The following is a 24,957-nucleotide window of genomic DNA, read 5'->3' as shown; positions in this document are numbered from 1 at the left end:
GGTCTAACTGAAGCGGGAACAGTCACTCTGACTGTGGCTGCACCACCCAATGACTGGGCGCCCAGACTGAGGAAAAGGAAGACATGAGCTGAGCATCAGCGTTCATCTCTCTCTGCTTACTGACTGGATGAGATCTGTCGCTTCAAACTCCTGCCGCCATGCCTTCCCCACCATGATGGACTGCACCCTCACACTGTGGGCCAAAACAAGCCTCCCACTGCCCTAAATTGCTTTCGTTGGGTGTTTTATCACAGAAACCTAACAGCAGCCTCCAAGTTCAAATGCACTAGAACAGGTGGTGGGTGGTCAAGTCAATGAGGGTCACTCACTGACTATGAGGTTCTGGCTTGGGGATTTAGCTCAGAGGCAAAGCACATACCTAGCATGCGTGAGCATTGGGTTCCATGCTAGCATAGTTAGTTAATACATAGTCACCTACATAGATGGGCTTCAGGCTAAGGAAAGAGGACTGCAATTTCAAGGCCTGCCCGACCTACAAAACTCTTCATGGACCCACCTCTACACACTCAGTCTTTTCAGGTAAAATCCTATATTTAGAATAGTAGTTATGTGAGATTATGTGCAGAGGCTGATGGCAAGTGTCTTCTTCAATTGCACCCCCACTTTATTTACAGAGATGGGGTCTCTCATTGACTCAGAACTTACTGATTTGTGAATCTAGCTGTCCGCCTTGCCCTATGATCCCTCGTCTCTGCCTCCCAAGGGCTAAAATCAGAGAAAGGCTGCCAAGACAACATCGCAACAGCCCCAGTAAGGAGATTTCTTTGGAATATGTCACGCTGTCATGGCACTGACTGCAGCTGGATGCAGAGGCTTTCCCACCCCTTGGTGCACTCTTTCAACAGAGGCCCAGAATTGTAGTGAGAGGCCACTTGTTCATTTTCCGGCTGCTCAGCCCCAAAATAGTCACACAGAATCTGTATTAATTTCTGTATTAATTAACTGCTTGGCCTATTAGCTTATTGGCTTCTCCCTGGCTCCACCTTCTTTCTCCCAGCATTCAGTTTAGTTCCCTCCAACCCCCAGCCCCTGCCTAGCTCTACTTTGCCCTATCACAGCCCAAGACACCTTCTTTATTCACTGACCAATAAAAGTGATACATATACAGAAGGACCTCCCACATCATAGAATCTCTGCTGTCTGTCTCTGTGATGTTAAGAGGGGCTGATGCAACAAGGGCCTCCACCCATGTTTCACTACTACGCTATTATTTCCTTTTCATTTATTAATTGGATGCGTGTATATGTGTATTTGTGTATGTGGTATATACACACATGTGCAGGTGATATGTGCAGGTGCCAGAACCTGTGCGCATGCTTGCATTGGACTGTGGAGGTTTGAATAAGAAATGCCCCCACAAGCTCACGTTTAGATGCTCAGTCATTGGTTGGTGGACTGTTGGGAAGATTGGTTGGTGTTGCCCTGTAGGAATAGGTGCGTTGCTGGGAGTGGGCTTTGAGGTTTCAAAAACCTGTGCCAGCCCCAGTGTTTCTCTGCCTTCTGCCTGCAGATCGGGATGTCGCGCTCAGCTACTTCCCCACCATGGTCGCCAGTGTGATGATAATGGACTAACCCTCCGAAACTGTGGGAAAGCTCTTCTGCGAGAGTTGCTGTGGTCATGGTGTGTCTTCCCGGCAATAGGACAGTGACTAGGACCAGAGCAGAAGAAGATACCTGGTGTGCTGCTCCACCATTCCTCCCTTCATGTCTTCTGAGACAGGATCCCTTCGTAAACCTGGAGCTGGGCTGGTGACCATAGCCCAGTACCCTCCCACTGGACACACACATGGTACAGGAACATGCAACCATACTCAGCCTTTCCGTGACATTAGAATCCAAACTCAGGTCTTCATGCGTGGGCAGTAGGTGCCCTTACCCACTGAGTCATCTCTCTAACCTCTGGAATACTTTTATAAAAGGATGATCCATCTGTCCATCCATCTTGATATTTTTTGAGACAGGATCTCGCTGTGTATCTCTAGCTGTCCTAGAACTCACTATGTAGAACAGGTTGGCCTCCAACTCACAGAAACTTGCCTGTTTCAGCCTCCTGCGTTCTGGGATTAAAGGCAGGTGCCATCACACCTAGCTGAGCTATTTATCTACAGATTTATATATCTCATACAGAGAAGGCCAAATACATGCTCGATTAAATACCTCAGTTTTCATAACAGTTTTTTAAAAAGATTTATTTTTATTTATATAGGTAAGGTGTATAGTGCATATATATGTAGGTGCCCATGAAGTCCAGAAGAGAGCACTGGATCCATTGGAGCTGGAGTTACAGATGGCTGTGAGCTACCTGATGAGGGTGCTGGGAACCAAGCCCAGATCCTTGCTAAAAGCAGCATGCTCTCTTAAACCCTGAGTCATCTCTCCAGCTCCAAGACAATGAATTCTTTTTTCTATCATTTCTCCAAGGGTACCAGTTAAACTTTATTTATAACACAGTATCATTATGAACTTGTGGGTTTAAAATATATGTTGGTTTCCAACCAACTGCAATTACTATTTTTATGTGGAGGTCAAATTACCACATCTTTGATCAGGGACAGCCTTTCCAAACTGGTTCTGTTGGCATTTTGCCATGACTCTTGTAATCTTTAATAGCATTCCTGCTACTGGTAGAACAAGAGGAACTAACTAATACCTTGGAAATTATCCTAAAGAAATATGCAAGTAAATGTGTGTACAAAGTTGCTGTGGACTGGCCCAAGTGGTTGGCTGCTTGAGATGTCTCAAGCATCAAACTCGCTACATATCTGAGGATGGCTTTGAACTCCTGATGACCTTTTCTCTACCTCTTCAGTGCTGAGGTGATCTGGGAGATCCAACCCGGGGTTTCATACATGCGAGGCAAGCAAACCCTCTGCCGATTGAATTCCATCTCCAATCCCAGTTGTTTTGTCTTAGAACACCACCCAGTCTTTAATCAAGTAAGGACAAAGCTCCACTTTAAAAAAAATCTGCAGTTTAAAGGATAACACCATTTTGAACTTTTATTTCTACTAAATATGATCACAAATTGTCTCATTTGAATCCTTTCAAATTTGGATAATCAGCTGCTATACGACAGCCAAACTTGAAAGATACCTACCTTCAAATATTGGCCCATAAATAGACTCTCCGTCATCTCCTCTTCCCTGTACTATATCTGAGAAATAACAACAACAAGATGAGAACACAGTGCTAGCAAAGGGAAGAAGGTGGCTTTCTTGATGTAAGATGTTTCCATCTTACATCAGTCTAGAGTAAGCTGCCCAGCTGAAAACATTGCTACAATTACTTCACCATGCAATCTTTCTTACTTTTAGAAATTCATTCTGTTGTCATAACTCTCTGAGGCAACAAACAGGAAATGATTATATATATGTGTGTGTGTGTGTGTGTGTGTGTGTGTTAAATTATCATTATGACCACAATTTAAAGAAGATGCTCACACAAATCTGTTCCCTTCACAGGTCATTTCATGTGTCAGCTTGAATGTAATTGGCACTATTAGGAGGTGTGGCTTTGCTGGAGGAAGTGTGTCGCTATGGAAGTGGGCTTGGAACCACACCCAGTGTCTCAGACCACTTCCTGTTGCCCATGGGATGAAGATGTAGCTCCTTCTCCACTCTCAGTTACCTCTCCAGCACCATGTCTGCCTGCATGCCACCATGTCCTGCCATGATGATAATGGGTTAAACCTCTGAAACTGAAAGCCACCCAATTAAATGTTTTCCTTTATGAGAGTTACCACATTCATGGTGTCTCTTTGCAGCAACAGGAACCCTATCTAAGATATTCCATACTTCACTTTTCAGAGGCGTGGGGAGAATAAACCGAGAAGATGAAATGGAAGTTCTTATTGAACGTGGATGAAAATGATGCTCCAGGTGCTGGGGAGGCAGCTCATATGGTAGAGTTTTGTGTGCGACCGTAAAGACCTGAGTTCGATTCCCAGCATCCACATGACAAGCTGGCAGGCTGGCACATGCTGGTGGTCCATGGATCCTGGAGCTCACCGTCCAGTCACCCTTGCGTGATTGGCAAGCTTGCACAGCATGCACAAGACCCTGAATTTGACAGCCTGCACTGTAAAAACATCGTTAGCCATAATAATGATTGACTTATTTAAACAATGTTTTGAAAAGAAATTTTCTTTTGATATAATAAGAGGGTTTTTTATTTATTTGCTTTTGGTGTTTATAGGAGCTGCATACTTTGGCTTCGGCAATGTTCCCACTATAAAGACTCCAGACACAAGTTATTTTATATCCATCCACCCACACCTGGGTAAACAGGTGTGACTTCTGTGTCCCAGCCTCCCCATCAGTACACTCTACTTCCTTTAGCCTTCGGCTCCATCCTCTCCTCTGTACAGTGCTCAATAAATGCTGGCTGAAGGACTGAGCTATATTATTCAACTGTAAGCAAGTTAGTAAAAAGGGTCTGCTTTAGAAAAAAAATCAGGATCTGATCCAACAGGAAGCACACAGAGAAAAGTTATTTGGAAAAGTGAATGGAGTATCATCATGCTATTCGCATTGATGCAAAAGGCAAAATAATCCCTCTCAAAAAACAAAGTTCTCACCTCAAAGGGGTTAAGATACTTTATTTTGAAGTCGAATTTGAATGAGCATGTCCCCAGGAAACACGGAGCTAGGCTATGCTAGGTTCCATGTTCCAATATGGAAGCAGTTTCAAGAAAATTTATAGTAACAGAAAAAAAAAAGGGTTACAAATCAAGGCATTTAAAAACACATTGATGGACACATCAGAAAGGCAGTTACAGCAGATGGGAGAATTTCTCCTCTAGGCCTCAGAGACTGTATGTTGACTTTCTTAGCTTTGGGGTGGTGGAAGCTAGTAGTCTACTAAATTAATACATTTTGAAAGGTTTTAATTTGTTACATAAATGTGAGCAAGGAACAGGCTATCTAGGGGACTAAAGCTATCTCAAGATAAAGTGTTTTCTTGTCTTACTTCGTTTTCTTGTCTCACTGTCTGAAACGAGAGTCAATACCTGCACACTTTGCCATCTGGAAATCTTAGATATACAGAAAAGCAACTTCAACAGATACTGTGACCTACTTCCCCCAAGTCTTGTTCTGAGGAAATTGAGAAACAAAATGTAGCAACTGAAACTTAGTCCCTGAGAGTAACCATCACTAGGCAGCTGTTATCTTCAAATTTTTATTACTTTGACTGATTGAGTTCTCTCTCTCTCTCTCTCTCTCTCTCTCTCTCTCTCTCTCTCTCTCTCTCTCTCTCTCTCTCTCTCTCTCTCTCTCTTCTTCCCCCTCCCTTCCTCCCATCACTGGCAGCAGCTGTCTTCAAACTTTTTTGTTTGTTTTTCAAGACAGGGTTTCTCTGTAGCTTTGGAGCCCATCCTCGAACTAGCTCTTGTAGACCAGGATGGCCTCGAACTCACAGAAATCCACCTGCCTCTGCATCCCGAGTACTGAGATTAAAGATGTGTGCCACCACTGCCTGGCTTTTTATTACTTTGATTACATTCTCTCTTGTTGTCTCTGATATAGAAATGATAGGAAAAAGGTAGATTTTTGAACCTACTTTAATGCAAAAAACAACCATTAATCTCAAAATATTTTACATTGGTATGGATTTTGATTTAGTGATACAAATTTAAAGTTAATTTTGTTATACTATATGAATGTTTCTACTCTTGTTTGGGGTATGATGTTTATGTAGCTCATTTAAATATGTAATGTATAATTAGGAAACGTATATTAATAGCCATCTAAAATAGTCAAACATATAGTCATGTTAGGTATGTTTTCAAGGTCATACACAGATATATTTAGATAGATGGTCTTCAAACACTTCAAAGGCCTACAGAATATGACATTTAGTATCTTTAATAACCTAAGGCTATTCATGACAATGAAACATGTCTGTTCTTGACAGTACCAATTTACTTCAAAAGATGATGGGCATCAAAGAACCTCCATATGGAGTTTGTTTTCTTTATGGCAAAAGCTAGACATCTGGGCAGAGAAACTGTCCTTACCTCAATTGCTGACAGTCAAATGTCCAAACTGGACCAGCAGAATGCAAAAGAAAGTGACTGTCAAACATTGCCAAGACAAGGTCCTTCAAAATCCCCTGCTCCTCAGAAAAAGTCGGTCAGATATGCTAGGCCTTTAGGCCAAAGATAGATGTCCAACGTTACAGAAGAACTTTGGTGTCTGTTCAGGATGCGAGATATCCCTTTTGTTAGTTAGCAGTTCACCCTTCTGGGGTCTTTGGCAGAGTTGAAGACTAGATAGTCATAGTTATCATTTTCTTTAGTTATTTTAAAACATAAATTAGTTATAAAACTTTAGACTCACAAAGATAAGATAAATAATAGAGAATTTTCTCTAAACTTGCCAAATACAAGTGGACTGGATATTGTAATTGTAATTCTTACATAAAACTGTTTTGCTATACATAGTTTTACTATGTTAAAATTAAAGCCTTCTTTTTAAATTAGACAAAGGGGGAGAAATGCTGAGGAACAATTATTGTACACTGTAAATATGTATTACTCTCACTGGTTAATAAAAAAAGCTGGTTGGCCAACAGCTGGACAGGTAGAGGCTAGGTGGACAGCCAAACTGAGAGGACCCTGGGAAGAAGAAGGGCAGAGTCTCGGGAGAGGCACAGAAAGAAGCAAGATGAATGTGTCATGTTGAAAGAAGGTACTGCCAAGTGGCAGAGTGTAGATAAGAAATACGGGTTAATTTAAAATATAAGCATTAACTAGTAACAAGTCTGTGCTATCATCTGAGTGTTTGTAAGTAATAATAAGTCTCAGTGGTTATTTGGGAATGGCTGCTGAGACACAGAGAAACTCCATCTCTCTCTCTCTCTCTCTCTCTCTCTCTCTCTCTCTCTCTCTCTCTCTCTCTCTCTCTCTCTCTCTCTTTGTTGTTGTTGCTATTGTTTTTGGAAACAGGATCTCTCTACATAATCCTGGCCGTCCTAGGAACTCACTCTGTAGACCAAGCTAGCCTTGAACTCACAGAGATCTGTCTGCTTTTGCCTCCTAGGTTCTGGGATTAAAGGCATGGCCCAACCTTGTTCCATTTTCAAATTCCCATCCTTAGCATGCTTCTTAAAATGTGATCTTAGGTATTTTTATGTATCTAGTTGAACTTTTAAAAGTACTTTCTGATTTAAAAAAAAATGTCATCTTACTCTATGCCATTTTTTAATTTGCCATGTTCCTGAAAAAAGAACTTATATTAGGGATTAAAAATACTTATATGTTAATGAATCATTTGACCACATATAACTGTCTTTAAATTATACATTTGTTATTATCAATATCGAATTCTTGGGCTGGAGATGGCTCCATGAAGTGCTCCCCATGCAAGCATAAGTACCTGAGTTGGGTTCCAGAACCTACGGAAAATAAGCCAGATGAACTGCACGGTTCAGTACCCATGACTCAGCACCCAGGAGGCAGGCGGATCTTGGTGAGTTTGAGGCCAGCCTGGACTACACAGTGAGTTCCAGGACAGCCAGGGCTACACAGTGAGACCCTGTCTCGAAAAACCAACACACCAACAAAGGAATGGAGGATCTCTGTGAATTGGAGGTCGGCCCTAATTCTTTATAATTCATAAAGGTAAACGAATGGTGTTAATGCACTCTGCTTTGATGTCATATTAAAGTTTGCAGCTCACCTCCTCCTTGTATCCAACCATTCTGGACTACTCGATGAAAAATCGAATCTTTGTAATGAAGTTTTACACCTCTCTCAGAAAACCCTGCTGTTCCTGTGCACAAGACCTGAAAATTTTTACATGTTTTGGGACACGTATCACAATATAGCTACAAAACAAAAATGAAAGGTTTCAAAGATTACTCTCAGTATTTTCTCAATCATAGATGCCTCAAAATTTATTTGAAAAAAAAAATCAAAATTCTCTTACCTCAAAAATCAGTCTTCCAATTGGAGAAAGATCAATACAAATGTCCAAAAACACAAAATCATGCTATTGAAATTATCAAGAAAAAAATAACACAGGTCAATGTTTTGTAAGCTTTAGAAACGTTAAAAAAAAAAGCATTTTTTCAGTGATGAGATTTAACCGCACTATGAACAGATTGATAAGAGCAAGCACAGTCTTAGCCACCACACCTATAGGGAACCATCAAATTAATGACCTGATAGAATTTTTAAATTTATTTTACCAAGTCTGTAAAGGGGAGGCTGCTAGTTAGTTCCCGGCCACTTGGCCCCGAAATAATCACACAGAAATCATATTAGTTAAATCACTGCTCAGCCCATTAGCTCTAGCTTCTTATTGGCTAACTCTTATATATTAATTTAACCCGTCTCCATTAATCCGTGTATCGCCACATAGTTGTGGTTTACCGGGTAAAGTTTCCAGCGTCTGTCTCTAGCAGCGGCTCCATGGCTTCTCTCGGACTCCGCCCTTCTTTCTCCCAGCATTCAGTCCAGTCTTCCCTGCCTAGCTCTGCTCCGCCCCGCCCTGCTCTGCTATAGGCTCAAAGCAGTTCTTTATTCATTAAGGTAATCACAACATACAGAGGGAAACCCCACATCACAAGTTTAACAGTTATAACATACTACACAATGGTTTATTTTTTTTACAATGTATTATTTTTATGTCTTTTAATTTAAAAACTTAAGATATAAAACAAGCATTTTACATAATGCATACATTCTCAACATCTGCAGATGAGATAAATAACAGAAGGCAAAAGCGGACATATTGTATTGCTTCTCTTTGGTAAGTCACCAATATCATTCTCTGCAAAAAAACAGAATATGTGTTTGTTTTTTTTAAAAAACAACCCATGGTCTTAAAACAACTGTCCCTTAGTATTAACAAAATATTTAGCAATAATGCAGTGGGTGTATCTTTTCAAATTGACAAGAACGGATAATACTTTATTCTCTGAGGGTTAAGCAGCTGCTTTCCAAAATTAAGGCCTACAGAGAAAACAACATTTTTCTAGCTACCTTTGTACTGGCTTTTTAAAAACGTCACATTCAAACTCCCTGACACAATTCTTGCAGACTCTTCGTTACACAAAAACTCCCGCCAGTCTGACACCACCCATCCTGACTAATCCCATTTCCTATGAGGCGATTCTGCTTTAATTCAGCATCATCTAAACTCAGTGTCCCAATAAAAAAGACCAAAAATTCCATTGAATTTGTTCCAACAAACAGCACATATATACACCGTGGCTCTACTGAAGCAATATATACAGGTCAGAACGGAAAGTTAGAAAACCAGAATGGCCCATTCAATACATAGCAGCTTGTATCTAAATATATACAGGTATGTATACGTTTTCACAGTTAATCTTTAAAAAAAATTACATGATATGTTCAGAAATATTTCTATGGTCTATAAATAATACTTTAAAAGTTCAACTAACAAAAGCAATGAAGAGTCAATCAAATTAAATAATCTTCCGAGCCTTTAGAACAAATGCTTGAGAGTTGGTAAAGCTCGAGGTGTTGTCTGGTGAAGAATGTCTGTCAGGCCCCACCAGGACAGGCAGTCTTCCTTCTAAACCCGGTAGGAGAGAAACTCCAAAACTTTGGAAGGAACCGGAAGTTTCTGGACTTCTTGGGTGGGCATCACTCTTCGGATTGACATGGGACATAGATGCTGAAGGCTAGGGACTTGCCTTGGAGTGGCCTAAAAATAAACACTTCCATCATGTGTTCCAGCAGCTAAAACACTGCCATTGGTAGAAAAGGCACAGCAAAGACCATTGCTCAAAGGGGCAACTTGTACTGGACAATCCTCATCAATTCTCCAGAACCTCACCATTTTATCATCAGCAAGGCTTGCAACATGCATCATGACTGAAAGACACGGCTCGAACCCATCGGTCATTTGCTCCTCCAGCAAATATTGGAGTAGGCGGGGAAACAGGTGCCCGAATTCCATCAGAATGTCCCCATTGTGTGGATCCCAGACATACACACGAGTATCGTAAGATGCAGTAGCGAGCAAAGCTCCATCAGGAGAAAAGTCACAAGCTACAACATCATGGTGATGCCCTTCGAGTCTCCTTATCATGGTGTATGTATCCATATTCCAAAGGAAAGCTGCTTTACTGGCTCCAACTGAACACAGCATGGAAGAGTCGGGAGAGAATGCGCAGCTGTACACCCAGTTCTGATGGCCCCGCAACACTTTCATCATGTTTCCATCATCTTTGAGGTCCCACACGCGAAGAGTTTTGTCTCTTGAAGCTGATACAAGGATTAAGCTCCCGTCTGGAGCAAAAGTTAAGTCTCTGACCACTTCAATGTGGTCGACCAAATTAAGGAGGAGCTTTCCTGTATATACATCCCAGATTCTGATGCAACCATTGTTTAATCCCGTGGCAAGGAGTAGCTGATCCTGTCCAAATCGGAAGCGATGCCATTCTATATTAACACAACGGCTCTGTTTTTCTGGAACTGAAGATCCAAAAGCAAGACTCCAGACTATGTCTCCACAGTCTATTATGTGTTCACGAGGCTTATTTTTCTGACCACCATTACTATTTTGTCTTGTCAATTTTGGACAGCTTGAATTGGCAACATTCTTGGAACCATGTAAAAGAAAGTTCTTCAGACACTGGGACCACGGGACAAGCTTCACCATGCGATATCCTTGGGACCACGCAAAGTAGGAACCGTCTGGAGCAAAAGCCACAGTCCAGTTCTCACCACCGCATTTCTTGTCAAAAGGAGCTGCCGGAGCTAAGAGTTCCCCTACAGTACGCGATCTCACGATCTCTTTCTCGTTGACCCTCGGGGAAAAGCTGGCCATCTATGGGGCACCGTCTGAATCCGGGAACCTGATTCGGACGCGGCGACAGAGAAGGGACCAGGCGGAGGCTAAGGGGCATGACGCGGGCTCGGTCCTTCCCGGGTGCGGGGACCGAATCGAGAGCGCGGGCGGCCACTGGGGACTGCCCGGGGAAAATCACTGGCAGGCTTGGGACCGAGCCACCGGGTCACACTCAGACAAAAGAGCCGGCGCGCCTTCCACTCACACACACACACAGCCAAGCTACACCTCCACAGTCAAACCAGACACTCTACACAATGGTTTATAGACCTCTCAGTAGCAAAGCTTTGAACAGTGCTAACCTCATGCAGGACTGGGAACACATGAGCTAGAAATTCAGATTCCAGGGCTCAGTGTGGAAGGAACAGGGACAGTCCCCTGGGGACAGAAACAGACAAGGGATTCTTCACTACTCTTCTGAGTAGGTCTGGGAAAAGATCCAAGTGAATGTCGTGGAGCTGGCGATTGTGTGTCCTGGATTTTCAGAGCCAAGCCACACCCCTTCTCACTGGGAAAATACAGCGACTGTTCTCACTACAGTTTTGGCACCCATGGTCCCGGAAGAGAAGGGGGATGTGCTTCCCGGTTATCTTCGCTCACCCTCTCCTGTTCAGTAGTCCTCACGTGTTGTCACTGGGAGTACCTCTCGGTAGAGATAAATGCTTTTGAGGCTTTACATAGCCACATAAAAGGGCATCCAAAGTTGGGCATGGTGGTTCCTGTCTGAAATCCCAAGACTTGTGAAGCTAAGGCAAGGGAATTGCTGTGAGTCCAAGGCCAGCCTAGGCAGGCTACTAAGACCTTGTTTGAAGACAATACAAAACAGAAAGGCATCCAAAATAAATACACTAGTTTTTATCTCCTTAGCTCTTAGGAACCACCGTACAAGTAATGGGATGTGTTTCAGATTTTGGACATGTCTGTCATACATGGAATACCAACTCAAAGCAGTATGTTACTTTGCCTCCCTTCCTCCTCAAAAAAAAAATCCAGAAAACACATGATATTTTAAGTGTATTATATTATGTCACTCCAAGCTTTTTAAGTTATTAGTTAAAAGATTGAAATAATACTTGTGCTGTCTAGCATCTAGCAAGGAAGTATTACAAGCCTACTCAGTATATCTAAAGTTTTCTGTTCTTTTTCCAGACAATGTCCAACCCAGGTTGGTCAGGAACTCATTACATAGCCATAGCCCAGGCTGACCTTGAACTCATGGGAATTTTCCTGTCTCAGCTTCCTGAGGGCTGGGCTCACAGGCAATAATGCAGGATTTCCATGTGCCAGCTAACTAATTTGTTTCGCCCTCTTAGCTTCTGTACTACAAGTTCTAAACTATAAGAGAGTGCTAAGGCTAAACAACAGGAGGCATAATCTAATAAACCTCACAGGCTTGGGAGGGACAAGAGGCTATGCCAAAAATTATGGTTCAATGGGGAAATGAATTAGAGTCTATTTTAGCATAATTAATCTCCCTTGCATCAATCGATTTTCTTTTATGGGGCGGCTAGGAGCAGATAGTTCTGGATGCGCATGGTGGAACACACTTCTAATCTTGGCTCAAGAGAGTCAGGGAGATCCCCTAGTTTGTGGCTAGCCTGGGCTACATATAGTCCCTACTTTATTTTTTTTTTAGATTTATTTATTATTTATATAACATTCTGCCTCCATGTATGCCTGCAGTTCTGAAGAGGGCACCAGATCTGATTACAGATGGTTGTGAGCCATTATGTGGTTGCTGGGAACTGAACTCGGAACTTCTAGAAGAGCAGCCAGTGCTCTTAACCTCTGAGCCATCTCTCCAGCTCTAGACCCTACTTTAAAAATAGCAACCAAAAGTAAAAACCAAAGATAATTCTGAAAGTGCTCATGACAGATGAATGTGATACAAAGTACCGTCCTAGTCACCAGGAGCCAAACACACAAACATACACGTTTAGCAGGGCACTTCAGCCTGGAAGTAGACAAGATCCTCGGCTTGGATCAACATGAGAAATACGCCCTGTAAAAACACTCAGTCTCTTCTCGGGACTGTAGATCCTCCGCTGCCAGTGCCACCGCTAATTCATGCTTCATTGTTCCTAGCATGCGTCACCACTGCGCTTTCCAGACGCCTCGCCTGCCACCAACTTGCTTTGGCATGGTTCCACCCACCGCACCCAAAAGCAAAACGGAGTATGTTGTAGTCTGAAATGCTCTGTTGGACTGTCTTCCTTCTGGACAAAATCTCCATGCTTCAGCAGGGATAGTAAATCATCATCTTAGGAACTGCTGGATTTCCCCATCCTGCTTAACACCTGACCATCCTTCCTATCTGGACAACATCCCAGTGGATTTCACTAGTATTGCTAGAACATGCAGGGCCCAGATTCTCCCTCCTCCCACCCTGGGACGGAAAGGTTGTGAACATGTGGCCTAGATTTTCTGGACAAGTACCCTCGGGACCTGGGGCTCAGGAAGTATTGTAAAGACACGAAAAGTATTGGGAAGCCACTTTCCATGATGACGGTGGCATCGTGAACCTACTAGGGCTAGTGATTGATGAACCTGGGGTGGACTGCTGGCCACAAATTTCTCTAGCATGGCTCTGGTTATTTCCCTGGTATGTGGCCTCCTTGTGCCTACCTAGTTTCTAAAGCCATTTTCCCAGCTTTCCTGTGAACTCGGCCAGTCAGCACCATGGCAGTACACATCTTTGTTAATCAAGTAACTGCGGACCTCTGGCACCAAGACTCATTTTCAGTCTCATTTTCTCAGCCTGATCGACTACTATTTCTGCCTTCCCTGTGGCCACTGACATTCCTGGGGAACACCGTGGAACTCCAGATTTCCTTTGGGAATTAACCACAAACAATAAATCCTCCTCTGTACCTCAGAGTTTTCAGCATTTTAAAAATGCATTGTTTATTCAACCAAACTGGCTACCTACTATGCTTAGTTCCTGTTCAAAGCAGTGGGTAAATAAGGATCATGAGACGAAGCCTCTGCGCAGCTCAGGTCCTAGCACCGGGTCATTCTGTGCAGCCCTGGCTGTCCCGGGACTCACTCTGTAGACCAGGCAGGCTGGCCTTGAACTCAGCGATTCACCCGCCTCTGCCTCCCAAGTGCTGGGATTAAAGGCATGTGCCACCACACCCAGCTTGTGGGAAATTTTCTCAATTGCTAACTGATGGAGGAGGCCCAGCCCAATGTGGGCAGTGCCATCCTGGACAGGCGGGCCTGGACTGTATAAGAAAGTTCACTTCCTGTTTCCTGTGGATCAAGATGTAGAACTCTCAGCTCTTTTTCCAGCATCATGTCTGCCTGCACGTGGCCATATCCTGCCAGGATGATAAGGAATTAAACCTCTGACACTGTAAGCCAGCCCTAATTGAATGTCTTCCTCTATGAGTTCCTATAGTCATGGTGTCTCTTCACAGCAATAGAAACGCTAAGACAGTCCTCATCCTGTAGATCAGATGACTCAGGGGCTGATGGTTAATCCCAGTTCATTCCTTTCAGACATTCAGTAGTGCTCGCCTAGGTGTTAGGAAATTTTAAAGTATTTTAGGGCCAGGGCTAGAGGGTTGGCTCAGATGCTAACCATGCTTGCTGCTCTTCCAGAGGACACAAGTTCAGTTCCCGGCACCCACATCAAGGGGCTCGCAAATGCCTTTAACTTCAGCTCCAAGGGAACCGAACACCCTTCTAGCCTCTGAGGGTGTCTGGACACATGTGGCACACAGGGCAGCGGAGGGAAATCCCTCATTTACTACACAAGTCTCATGGCCCAAGTTCAGTCCCCAGAACCCACATAACAGCAAAGGAGAGAAACAACTCCACAGCCTGCTGTGGTACACGTGCCCTCCCCATGCATGATATCCACTAGTTCCTGCTTTGCTCTGAGACAAGGTCTTGCTATGTCGTCCAGATTGGCCTTAGAATTAAGGGTACAAACAATCTTCCTGCCTCAGCCTCCTGAGAAGCTAGGACTACAGGTGCATATCAAAAGGTGTTTACGTTCTAATAGAAGGAATGCATGCACATACATCTTGAAAGGGGAGGAGATGGGCTGGAGAGATGGCTCAGAGGTTAGGAGCACTTGCTGTTCTTCCAAAGGTCCTGAGTTCAATTCCCAGAAACCACATGATGGCTCACAACCATCTGTAATGAGATCTGGTACCCTTTCTGGCATACAAGCATACACGCAAAACACTGTATACATAATAAGTAAATAAATAAATAAAATATTTTTAAAAAAGAAAAAAGGAAAGGGGAGGAGAAACACAGTCTGCTGTGACACACATCTGCCTAACTCATTGCCCAGCCAAACCCCGAACTATAATCCTTTGCAACTGCTTTTAATAAGGTCACTGGGGGCTTATATCTTAATCTCCTGGTGTATCTATCTCCTTTGTGAATACATCAACAATGAATGCTGAGTTAACACAAATGATGAAAAATCCTATTAAAAACCTGTGTAACTTGCCTTGGTGTCTTTTAAGAACTTGGTGGAATAATCCAAAGTTAGTGCTTCATACAGTGCAGAGGGTCGGACATCAACCACATCCCACACCTTCTGGGCCCACTTCTTCAGGTCAAATGCGTTACCCAGCAGTTGATCATTAACAAAACACATCACATAGGAGGAATATACCCAGGTTTCACCCTTCAGTTCCTACAGGAAATAGGGGTGGGGATAATGACAGAAAAACAAAAGTTGCTGAAACCACAAGCCACAGCTTGCCGTGAACCCTACAGCCTGATTTGCCAACTGCAGGATTAATGCTTTTAAAATATTTTTTTTAAAAAAAAAAACCATCTTTCAGAATTCTGCTGTGAAAAAGAATTTAACACATTTGAAACTCTTAACATAATAAAGAATAGAGAATAAGTTAGAAAAAAGTCTTTAAACTATTACTGTCATAGGTAGGTGAAAATAGGTAATAATAATATCTACATGGTGCACCTGTTCCGTTCACTTGTGAATTCCATGCAGTCTCTGTCTCCGTTTATGAGGCACACTTTTCTGTGTGCATTCTTGGAAGCGGGCCTGGGTAAGGTATGCTTTTCAATGTAGAGAACTGAGGTGTGGGTGCTGTGCATGCATGTGTGCAATAAAGCTATGGAACCCAAGCATGAGACAGTGATTATTCTGGATAGAGGAGAATTTCTTTAGGAAATGCCTCATGAGGGCCAACGGGAGTTTCTACATCTGATCAGAGACAAGAAAACTCACCTTCCCCGACACTTTAAACCTAAGCCACTTAAGATGAAGTATATTAGTGTTTTCATCATTGTAATGCTGCCACCAGCTTCCTAGATCCCCAGCGTGGCCTGAACAACATGAACCCCAGAGAAGATACGGCCTGTTATTTTCTAGTACCAACCCTGGCAAACCTTGGGTGACTTGGAGCAGCTATTTGCAAGTCTTAGTAGAATCTGACTTGTGCTGGGGGGTTGGACCGGATGGAGAGTCTGCATTTCTAGTGGTAGCCAGCGAAATTCTGGTCCTGTAACCAGAATACTGGGCTTTGTGCTTCTTGTCATCACAAGCCCCAATAAGCGGGGGGGACAAGAATTGAATCTTTAAGCTGTGCTTCATTCAGACAAGCACCTGTAAGACAGGGTCAGCTCCTCATCTGCCTGCTGTTGTTGTCTTCAGTCTTACAATGAAAAAGGCTGCCGTTCCAAGTTCAGTCCTGCTCCTTCCTTCAAGCCTGACTCTGAGGTTCATGGTATTGGTGCTCCCCTCCATGTCCCCTCCACACTTATCCCTCGTTATCGTCACCCTTCATTGGGGAGATCTGGGTACTCTCTAGGCAGCATCTAGGATGAATTAACAGACAAGCAGGTGGCAATACTGCTTGCTGAGATGCGTGTACACAGATTCCACTCTGCAACGTGAAGTAAGGATGTGCCCTCTCAATATAGGACATAAAAGTGCCCCCATCTGTGCCTCCTGCTCCCATCAGTCTGCTGGTCTTAAGACTGCATTGGAGAAATACTAGTTTGGGCAACAATTTGCCTTCAACTTGCCAGTGAGCCATATTGTCAGCGAGCCGTATTGCCCGCTCCTCTGGAAAGCTTTAATATCCTCCACCTTGCTTTCTGTGCCCGTCTCAAAACCTGCTTCCAGAGCACTTGTTCGTGTTCAGTGGTGAATCACTGATAAAGGCTGGGCAGCCCCTGGAGTGTTTAGATTGACTGGTGTTGTGTTTTGCAAGACCCAAACCTATAGCAAGAAGGGGAAATTGCTTTAGTTTAACATTGAAATTCCTGTATCCCAAGAAAACCAGGACCATTGGTTACTCCTAGCTGTAGCAGGAGCTGAATGTCTCCCTCCCTTCTTACCCGGCATCCTAGAATAGTGTCCTCCATACTTAAGCACCATACCTAAGTGTTTGCTATGACTTCGTCATATGACATATGGCTGAGTCAGGATGCCACCGCAGCCTCCTTCTCACTGTAGACTCCAGCTAACACTACCACAATGTAACGTTATCTGCCATCCCCCGACAGGGCAGCCCTGGGTTCGAGGAGAAATGTGGAGGACAAAGCTTCCAGTAGAACAAGCTGCTCATAGGAGGGTAGCCACTGCCAGGAGACGTCCTCAGACAACAGCTCCAAGCAACATAGTTGCCTTTGTGAAACACACACCCACACTTTCCAGGTTAAGGGTCAGGCCACCATTAGCTGAGTGCCAGGGTGTCACAGGAAGTGCAAGCAACACATAAGAAAGAAGGGTGGCCATCAGGGCTAGCTGGCGTCTCCAGCAGTTTAAAACCCATCTCTCTCAAATGCCAGCTCCAAGATGTAAATATCTTATCGTTTAGGAAAGTCTAGGAAGATGAGTAAAATAACTAGGGAAAGTACATAGTAAAGAGAACAAATGATAGTGGGAGTTTGTCATTTTCCCCAAACTGCACAAATACTTCCCACGGAAGTGGACTTGTCGGTCTCGCCCATGCTGGTGTATCCCTTACCCTCTTTTTCTCCTGTAGATACTGATCCCAAGCAAATTCTTGAAGAGGAACTATCACAGGATCTTCAAATCTGGATGGGTACTTATATTTCAGAGTCTAGGTTACAAGATAGAATAGTTTAGGTTCTCACTTATGTATTTACTCATTTATCTGGGGGTGGGGTGGGTCAGGGCACACTAGCCACACACGCACATGGGGGAACCAGGCAGGGCGCACTAGCCGCACATTCACGTATGGGAGTAGGCAGCACACACAGCCATGAATGAACATGCGGGGAACAGAGGTCTCCCCTTTCTCCTTTTCTTATTTGTTAAACTTGGAGCTATCTCAGCCATGCTGACTGGCTGGGGAGTTCCCGAGACCCACTGGCCTCTTCCTGCCAGTCTTAGGGCTACAGGAGTCACCGGCTGAGCTTGGCTTCACACGGGGCCCAGGGCTCTGAACTGAGGCCCACATGCACAGCTGGCATTCTATTCCCTGTGCCATCGTCACAGCTCCTCGATTCTCTCTAGAAAGTCAAAGTCATTTCTCTAGATTTTATGGGCTCTTCAGACAGTCTCATACAGCACGCACAGGCCACCCTGCCCCACTGAGATACCTTGGCTTGTTCTCAGGGGGCCCTGCCAAGTCATTCTGACCCTGTCTGGTTTGTCCCTTACCTCTAGGGAACGAGAGGGCAGGGTATGTCCTAGTCTTTTTATATTACTACCACATCTGGTATATGGTGGGCCATTGACACATAACTCAATAAATGAGTTTATACCAATGGTTGTGGGAACCTCTTATATTCTTTTAGGACTTTTCCCCTAAATTAAATTGCTAAATTTCAGGTACTTGATTTGTAGCAAAGAAATTATAAATATTATTGTCTTAATTGACTGATGTAAGGAGAATGACCAAAAGGCCTCTGTTGCGATTGTGCCACTCGGGAAAAGGAGAGGCAAATGTTCAGTAAGCGTCGGCTTCTAGATAAGCGTTAGTATTGAGTGTGCTTTAGCCAAACCTTTTTCATGTGCATGAATCAGAGAAAATTACTCTTTAAAAGCGACTTCTAAAAGGTGTGTGTGTGTGTGTGTGTGTGTGTGTGTGTGTGTGTGTGCTGGGGCTGGGTCAGGAGGCAGTCAACGTTCATGGGATTGGGGATGTTCCTGGAGACCAGAAGAGGCTGCTGGATTTCCTGGAGCTGACAGACGGGTGCCGGGAACCAAACCTCTGTCGCTAAGGATGATGCTTGGAGGCCCTGCTGTGGTCTAGAAGAGCACAGGGGGCGCGTTCTATCGGGTGTGGCGAGAGTGTTTCATACTCTGGGACGGGGCAAGATGGCAATAAACAAGAGCACTATTTCTCAGTTCCACAGTCTGCATTCACTCGGTTTCAGGCAATCCCACAGGATGACCACTGTTTCTAAGTGAAGAACTGTCTAGAAAAAGTAATAAGATCCGTAGTTTTTATGTTTGCTCATAATAACAGCATTTGTTGTAGAGTGGACCACATCCAAATTAAAATATATGCTAATGTTTATCCTTATTTTGTGCAAATCTAAATCTGTCTATTAGTCAGGCATCTGGGATTACTTATAAATATATTGGGATTATAATCAAATATCCTTGATTATGCTAGAACTAACTGAATTTATGTTGATACATTTTCATATTTGAATATAGTCCCAAGAGGCAAAACCTTGGGAAAATTACATTATCAGAAAAGTAAAGACATTGTTTTCTTGAGTTGGTACTATCTATATCAGATTTCGACTCCTGGAAGGTGGTTTTTTTTTTGTTTTTTGTTTTTTTTTTTTTTTTTTTGTATACAACATTCTGTCTGTGTGTTTGCCTGCAGGCCAGAAGAGGGCACCAGAGCCCATTACAGATGGCTGTGAGCCACCCTGTGGTTCCTGGGACTTGAACTCAGGACCTTTGGAAGAGCAGGCAATGCTCTTAACCGCTGAGCCATCTCTCCAGCCCCAAGGTGTTTTTTTTTTGTTGTTTTTTTTTTTAATGTATACAACATTCTGTCTGAGTGTATGACCGCAGGCCAGAAGAGGGACCAGACCTCATTACAGATGATTGTGAGCCACCATGTGGTTGCTGGGAATTGAACTCAGGACCTTTGGAAGAACAGGCAATGCTCTTAACCTCTGAGCCATCTCTCCAGCCCCTCCTGTAAGGTTTTGAAAGAACTGACAGCTAAGAATAATTTTCACCTCTTTTGATGATCGAAAGACAATCAAAAGATGAACCATATTTTGCATTACATCAAAATCATATGTAAGTCCAACACAGCATCGACAATAAAATCTCATCGGAACACACTACTTGCGGCTGCCGCTCTGCTTTGTTGTGTAGCCCAGGCTGACCTGCAGCTCTGTCTTCCTGTCTTGGCCTACTGAGTGCCAGGAGGATGGGCCTCTTACCTCTTATCAAGCACACTGCTTTCACAGGGTAAACCTGAGATTGTGTCTCAGAACACCTAACATATTTACTAATTGGACTTCACAGGAAGGAAATAAAAAGCAAATACATTTCCTGCAATGTGGAACAAATATAATTCACCCTAAGAGAAGCAACTAAGAAAGAAAAGTATCCCTCAACCTCTTTAGCAATAAAACAACCCTGGTTCAAAACAACAATAAAAACGAAACAAACGGAACCAAGAAACCTCTATTCTCCCTCCTACACGTCCCAAACAGTGGGCGCTGGAGCAAGCAAGAGGCAGTTTCTGAAGGTGAATTCTACTTGGCTGCCCTTGCAACCATCTGGGCAATCTGGAAAAACAAGCACAAATGGTAGGTGGCGGGGCAGAGCGGTGCCTGTGGGTAGGTCGCGGGGCAGAGCGGTGTGTGGTAGGTGGTGGAGCAGAGCAGTGGGTGTGGGTAGGTACGGGGCAGAGCGGTGCGTGTGGGTAGGTGCGGGGCAAAGCGGTGCCTTTGACTAGGTGCGGGGCAGAGTGGTGCCTGTAGATAGGTCGCGGGGCAGAGCGGTGCGTGTGGGTAGGTGTGGGGCAGAGCGGTGTGTGTGTATAGGTCACCGAGCAGTGCGGTGCGTGTGGGTAGGTCGCTGGGCAGAGCGGTGCCTGTGGGTAGGTCGCGGGGCAGAGCAGAGTGTGTGGTAGGTCGTGGGGCCGAGCGGTGCGTGTTTCACCATCGTTCTCCCACGTTTCTCCTGCTTTCAGGTGGCGGATGTGCTGCAGCGTGACTGACCAGGCTAGATTTGTTTGTTTTTCTTCAAGTGTTTTATGTCACTCTACGAGTTTTAAAAGACACATGGATTCTTCAAAGCACTTCTGGGCCATCTTAAGAATCCGAGAAGTATTCCTCTCTGTTAGAATGCAGAAACACCTATAGAAATTATAAAGAAAAAGAACCTTCCAGAATGAAATCACCCCAAATTACAAAGAGGTGGTTTTTTCTTTTGTTTTGTTGGTTTTTTTTTTAAAGTCAGCTAGTTATGCGGTAATACTTTTCTGTAACCTTGAATTTTGTAAATCCGTAATTCAGTCAAAACTTCACGTGGACTAGCATCTCGATGCATCGCTGCGCGGAAATTACCTTTTCGCCCTTGCGGTTCTCTCCGCGACCTGCCTTTGTCCCCTACACACCCACACACTCACCCACCCTGAAGGTAGACCACGGCCCGCCAGCGCTGGCGGGACCGAGGCAAGGGGCTGCCGTGCTTGTAGAGACTGGGAGGTAAGAGTTACCTCAGCAATGGTCTTCGACATCTGAAAGCTGGAGCTTTTGAAGAGCCCCACCACCTTCACCTGCAACGGCGACTCCGGCAGCAATGGAGTGCGACAAGCTGAGCGCTTCGGCCGGCACGGCTGCGGCTGCGGCTGCGGCTGCGAAGTGGCCATGGCCGCGCTAGCCCGCAGCCGGGAGCACAAACACTGCGAGTCGCCACGGCAACCGCGTGGCTCCGCCCCCAACGCCCGCAAGGGGCGGGCCTGAGCGGCTGGCGTAGGCGGGGCCTTGCATCAACTTTGAGCCTGTTGCTGGGGCCAGGGCCGAGCCAGGAACCCGTAGGCCGCGGTGCCTGGAACCCGCCGAGGGACCGAACTGCTTGGAGCGGTCCCCACGGTACCCTCCCAGGACTGCCGGCAGTCTCGCGCAGCCCGCCCGGAATTTGCTTTCGACCTCCTTTCCGGGTTGGCGGACGTCCTGTTGTCCCGGTAACGCGGGAGTCGCCCCCAGCTCGCGTTCGAGGGACTGTGCAGCACGGGACAGGGCCGGCCACCTGTGTGCTCCGTCAGCCTCGCCGCCGGTGGCCCGAAGCACCCCAGCCATGAAGCCCAACTTCTCTCTCCGGCTGAGGGTTTTTAACCTCAACTGCTGGTAAGTGCGCCCAGGCGAGGGCTGTGGCCTCTGGGCAACCTTACTGTCCTTACCCTCAAATGCTTAGGAAAGAAACTGGGCTTCTTCAGCCTTGACCCTGTCTTTCTCGATCCAAAGTCCACATCACCCAGAGCCGCTCCGGTGGTGGCAGCAGTCATCTCCCCGAGCCTGGCCCTTCTCTCTCTCTTTTTAAGAAAATTTATTTATTTTTATTTGATGTGCATTGGTATTTTTGCGTGCATGTATGTCTGTGCTACTGGATGTTACAGACAGTTGTGAACTGTCATGTTGGTGCCAGAAATTGAATCCATGTACCTTGGAAGAGCAGCCAGTGTGCTCTTAACCGCTGAACCATCTCTCCGGACCCCTGGCTCTTCTTTTTTAGGGACATCCCCTACTTGAGCAAGCATAGGGCCGACCGCATGAAGCGCTTGGCCGACTTTCTGAACTTGGAAAGCTTCGACCTGGCTCTCCTGGAGGAGGTGAGGTTGTAAGGCAGGCCAGGCTGGGAGAAGGGCAGCAGGGGGCGCTGGGGACCTCTTTCTCTCTGGGATGAAGTCCAAGCAAGCATCCTCACCTTTGTCCTCAGGTGTGGAGTGAGCAGGACTTCCAGTACCTAAGGCAAAAGCTATCGCTCACCTACCCAGATGCACACTACTTCAGAAGGTAAACCGTCTGTGGCTGGGGCCTGTTAGACCAGGAAGCTCTTCGCTCTCCCGTATTCTTGCTTGCACCCTTTACCCTCTTCCTCTTGGGCTGTCCCTGCATCCTAAGCTTTGTTCTGGGGCTGATCTTAGCAGAAGAGAGAAAAGTTGCTGATCAGAGCTGGGAGACAAGGGGCGGAAGAGGGCTGGGTATCTCCCTCCTTGTTTTTCCAGTTGCTAAGCAAGACTTGCCTTTCAGTGGGCTCATCGGCAGTGGCCTCTGTGTGTTCTCCAGACACCCGATCCAGGAAATTCTCCAGCATGTCTACACTCTCAATGGCTACCCCTACATGGTAAGGGTCTCCCCGCTACCTCCGATAACACAAGCTAGGTGCCGCCCTCCCAGGGCCTTAGGAAGAAGGAAGGTGGCAGTGCTGAGTGTCTCTGTCTTTGGCCTGCAGGTCTGTCATGGAGATTGGTTCTGCGGGAAGGCTGTGGGGCTGCTGGTGCTCCATCTGAACGGAATGGTGCTCAATGCCTATGTGACCCATGTGAGTGAAGCCAGCCAGCTGTAGGTTCTGGGCCAGGCTGTGGTGGAGAAGAGATGCCACTAGCTCTGTTGCCTGGGGTGAGACAGGGCCTCAGAGGGTGGCAGCGGGGCAAGGGTCACCTGTTCTGTGTTCAGCTCTGCCCAGTGACAGATGCAGGGCTGATCTAGACAACCTCCAGGGCCTTAACCTTACCTGTAATCTCACCTCTTCCACTTTAGCTCCATGCTGAGTACAGTCGGCAGAAGGACATCTACCTAGCACACCGGGTGGCCCAAGCTTGGGAACTGGCCCAGTTCATCCAGTGTGTGAGCCTGGGCTTGATGGGGGAAGTGCGGTGGGGACTTGGGTTGAAGGGTGGCAGAGTAATGCTTTCCTCCTCATGGCTCTACTCCCTCCCGTAGCCACACCTCCAAGAGTGCAGATGTGGTTCTGTTGTGTGGGGACCTCAACATGCACCCCAAAGACCTGGGCTGCTGCCTGCTGAAGGAGTGGACAGGGCTTCGTGATGCCTATGTGGAGACTCAGGACTTTAAGGTGAGAGGCCCTGTCTGATTGTCTCCACCACGCTTGTTTCAACCTCCTGCCTCACAGTGTCCTACCCACCTGTTTGCCTAGGGCTCTGACGCCGGCTGTACCATGGTACCCACAAACTGCTACGTCAGCCAGCAGGACCTGGGACCGTTCCCACTTGGCATCCGCATTGACTATGTGCTTTACAAGGTCAGGCCCTTACCCCAGCATGCCTTTTTCTGTTCTTCTCCTTTGTCACCAGCCCACGGTGCTCCGGTGCTCCGTAGTTCAGCTGATGGAGTCTTGGGCCACCGATGGCTGGGGAAGGGATTCTGGTACCCGGTTCTCTGGAGAGCTTACGCTTCTCTCTGTCCTTGCTCTTCCTAGGCAGTCTCTGGGTGCTACATCTACTGTAAGACTCTGAAAACCACTACAGGCTGTGACCCCAACAATAGCACCCCCCTCTCTGATCATGAGGCCCTCATGGCCACTTTGTATGTGAAGCACAGCCCCCCTCAGGAAGACCCCTGTCCTACCCATGGTAAGTCAGCTTTCCCCTTGCCTCCTTTTACTTCAAGGCAACCCCAGCCTCCATTCTGACCCTGCCCTACTGTTCTTCCTTGTTCTAGGACCCCCTGAAAGTTCAGCACTGACCAGTGTGCTAAGGGACGTGTGGACGGAGCTGGAGCTAGGTGTTAAGCAAGCTCACTGGTGGGCGGAACTCGCTGGCTATGTGACTGTCTGTGGGCTATTCCTCTTGTTGTTGCTGTGTATCCTGACTCTAGGAGAAGGGGCCAGGGAAATGGCCATACTGCTCTGGACACCCAGTGTGGGGCTGGTGCTGGGAGCAGGCACAGTCTACATCTTCCACATGCAGGAGGTCAAAGGCTTGTGCCGGGTCCAGGCTGAGCTTCACCATGTTCTGAGAAGGGAAAGGGAGACCCAGGACCATGGCTCAGAGCCTCACCTAGCCCCACTGCTGGTAGCAGGAGGTGGACAGAGCTGAAGAACAATAAAGCTTGACACACCCTCGTGGCTCTGCCTTGTTCCTTGTGCAGGCAGTGATGGGAACTGAGGGTCAGCGGGCTTGTCACCATGTGGACGTCAGGG

At 45.8% G+C, this 24,957-nt stretch overlaps 3 protein-coding genes across 3 annotated transcripts in view; 1 reads left to right on the top strand and 2 right to left on the bottom strand.

Moving 5' to 3' along the window:
* The window catches only part of Ppil6 (peptidylprolyl isomerase like 6), a 28,168-nt gene extending 6,504 nt beyond the window's left edge, over nt 1–21,664 (bottom strand). Inside the window, exons 1-6 of the mRNA XM_038340844.1 lie at nt 21,512–21,664; nt 17,813–17,908; nt 15,316–15,504; nt 7,950–8,012; nt 7,701–7,848; nt 3,119–3,175 (exon numbers count right to left, since the gene is read on the bottom strand). Coding sequence (XP_038196772.1) covers nt 3,119–3,175; nt 7,701–7,848; nt 7,950–8,012; nt 15,316–15,504; nt 17,813–17,908; nt 21,512–21,664 — 706 coding nt within the window. The remainder of the gene's footprint in view (nt 1–3,118; nt 3,176–7,700; nt 7,849–7,949; nt 8,013–15,315; nt 15,505–17,812; nt 17,909–21,511) is intronic.
* LOC119820959 (WD repeat and SOCS box-containing protein 1-like) lies at nt 8,638–11,083 on the bottom strand. The gene is given in 3 exon segments (XM_038339703.1): nt 8,638–9,861; nt 9,863–9,932; nt 9,935–11,083. Coding segments are annotated over 3 exon segments (1,257 nt in total). The 5' UTR covers nt 10,827–11,083; the 3' UTR covers nt 8,638–9,566.
* Nucleotides 21,665–21,787: 123 nt separating the features above from the next.
* On the top strand, nt 21,788–24,882 carry Smpd2 (sphingomyelin phosphodiesterase 2). Its single transcript, XM_038339818.1, has 10 exons — nt 21,788–22,142; nt 22,528–22,624; nt 22,732–22,808; nt 23,046–23,139; nt 23,248–23,337; nt 23,556–23,638; nt 23,739–23,871; nt 23,953–24,057; nt 24,235–24,388; nt 24,477–24,882. The coding sequence occupies exons 1-10, from the start codon at nt 22,093–22,095 to the stop codon at nt 24,851–24,853; spliced, it is 1,260 nt and encodes a 419-aa protein (XP_038195746.1). The 5' UTR covers nt 21,788–22,092; the 3' UTR covers nt 24,854–24,882.
* Nucleotides 24,883–24,957: the final 75 nt, after the last annotated feature.

Source organism: Arvicola amphibius, chromosome 8 (assembly GCF_903992535.2).
Source record: "Arvicola amphibius chromosome 8, mArvAmp1.2, whole genome shotgun sequence".
NCBI lineage: Eukaryota > Metazoa > Chordata > Mammalia > Rodentia > Cricetidae > Arvicola > Arvicola amphibius.
Note: the sequence above shows the minus strand (reverse complement) of the source record. Positions and strands in the feature narration are given on the sequence as shown.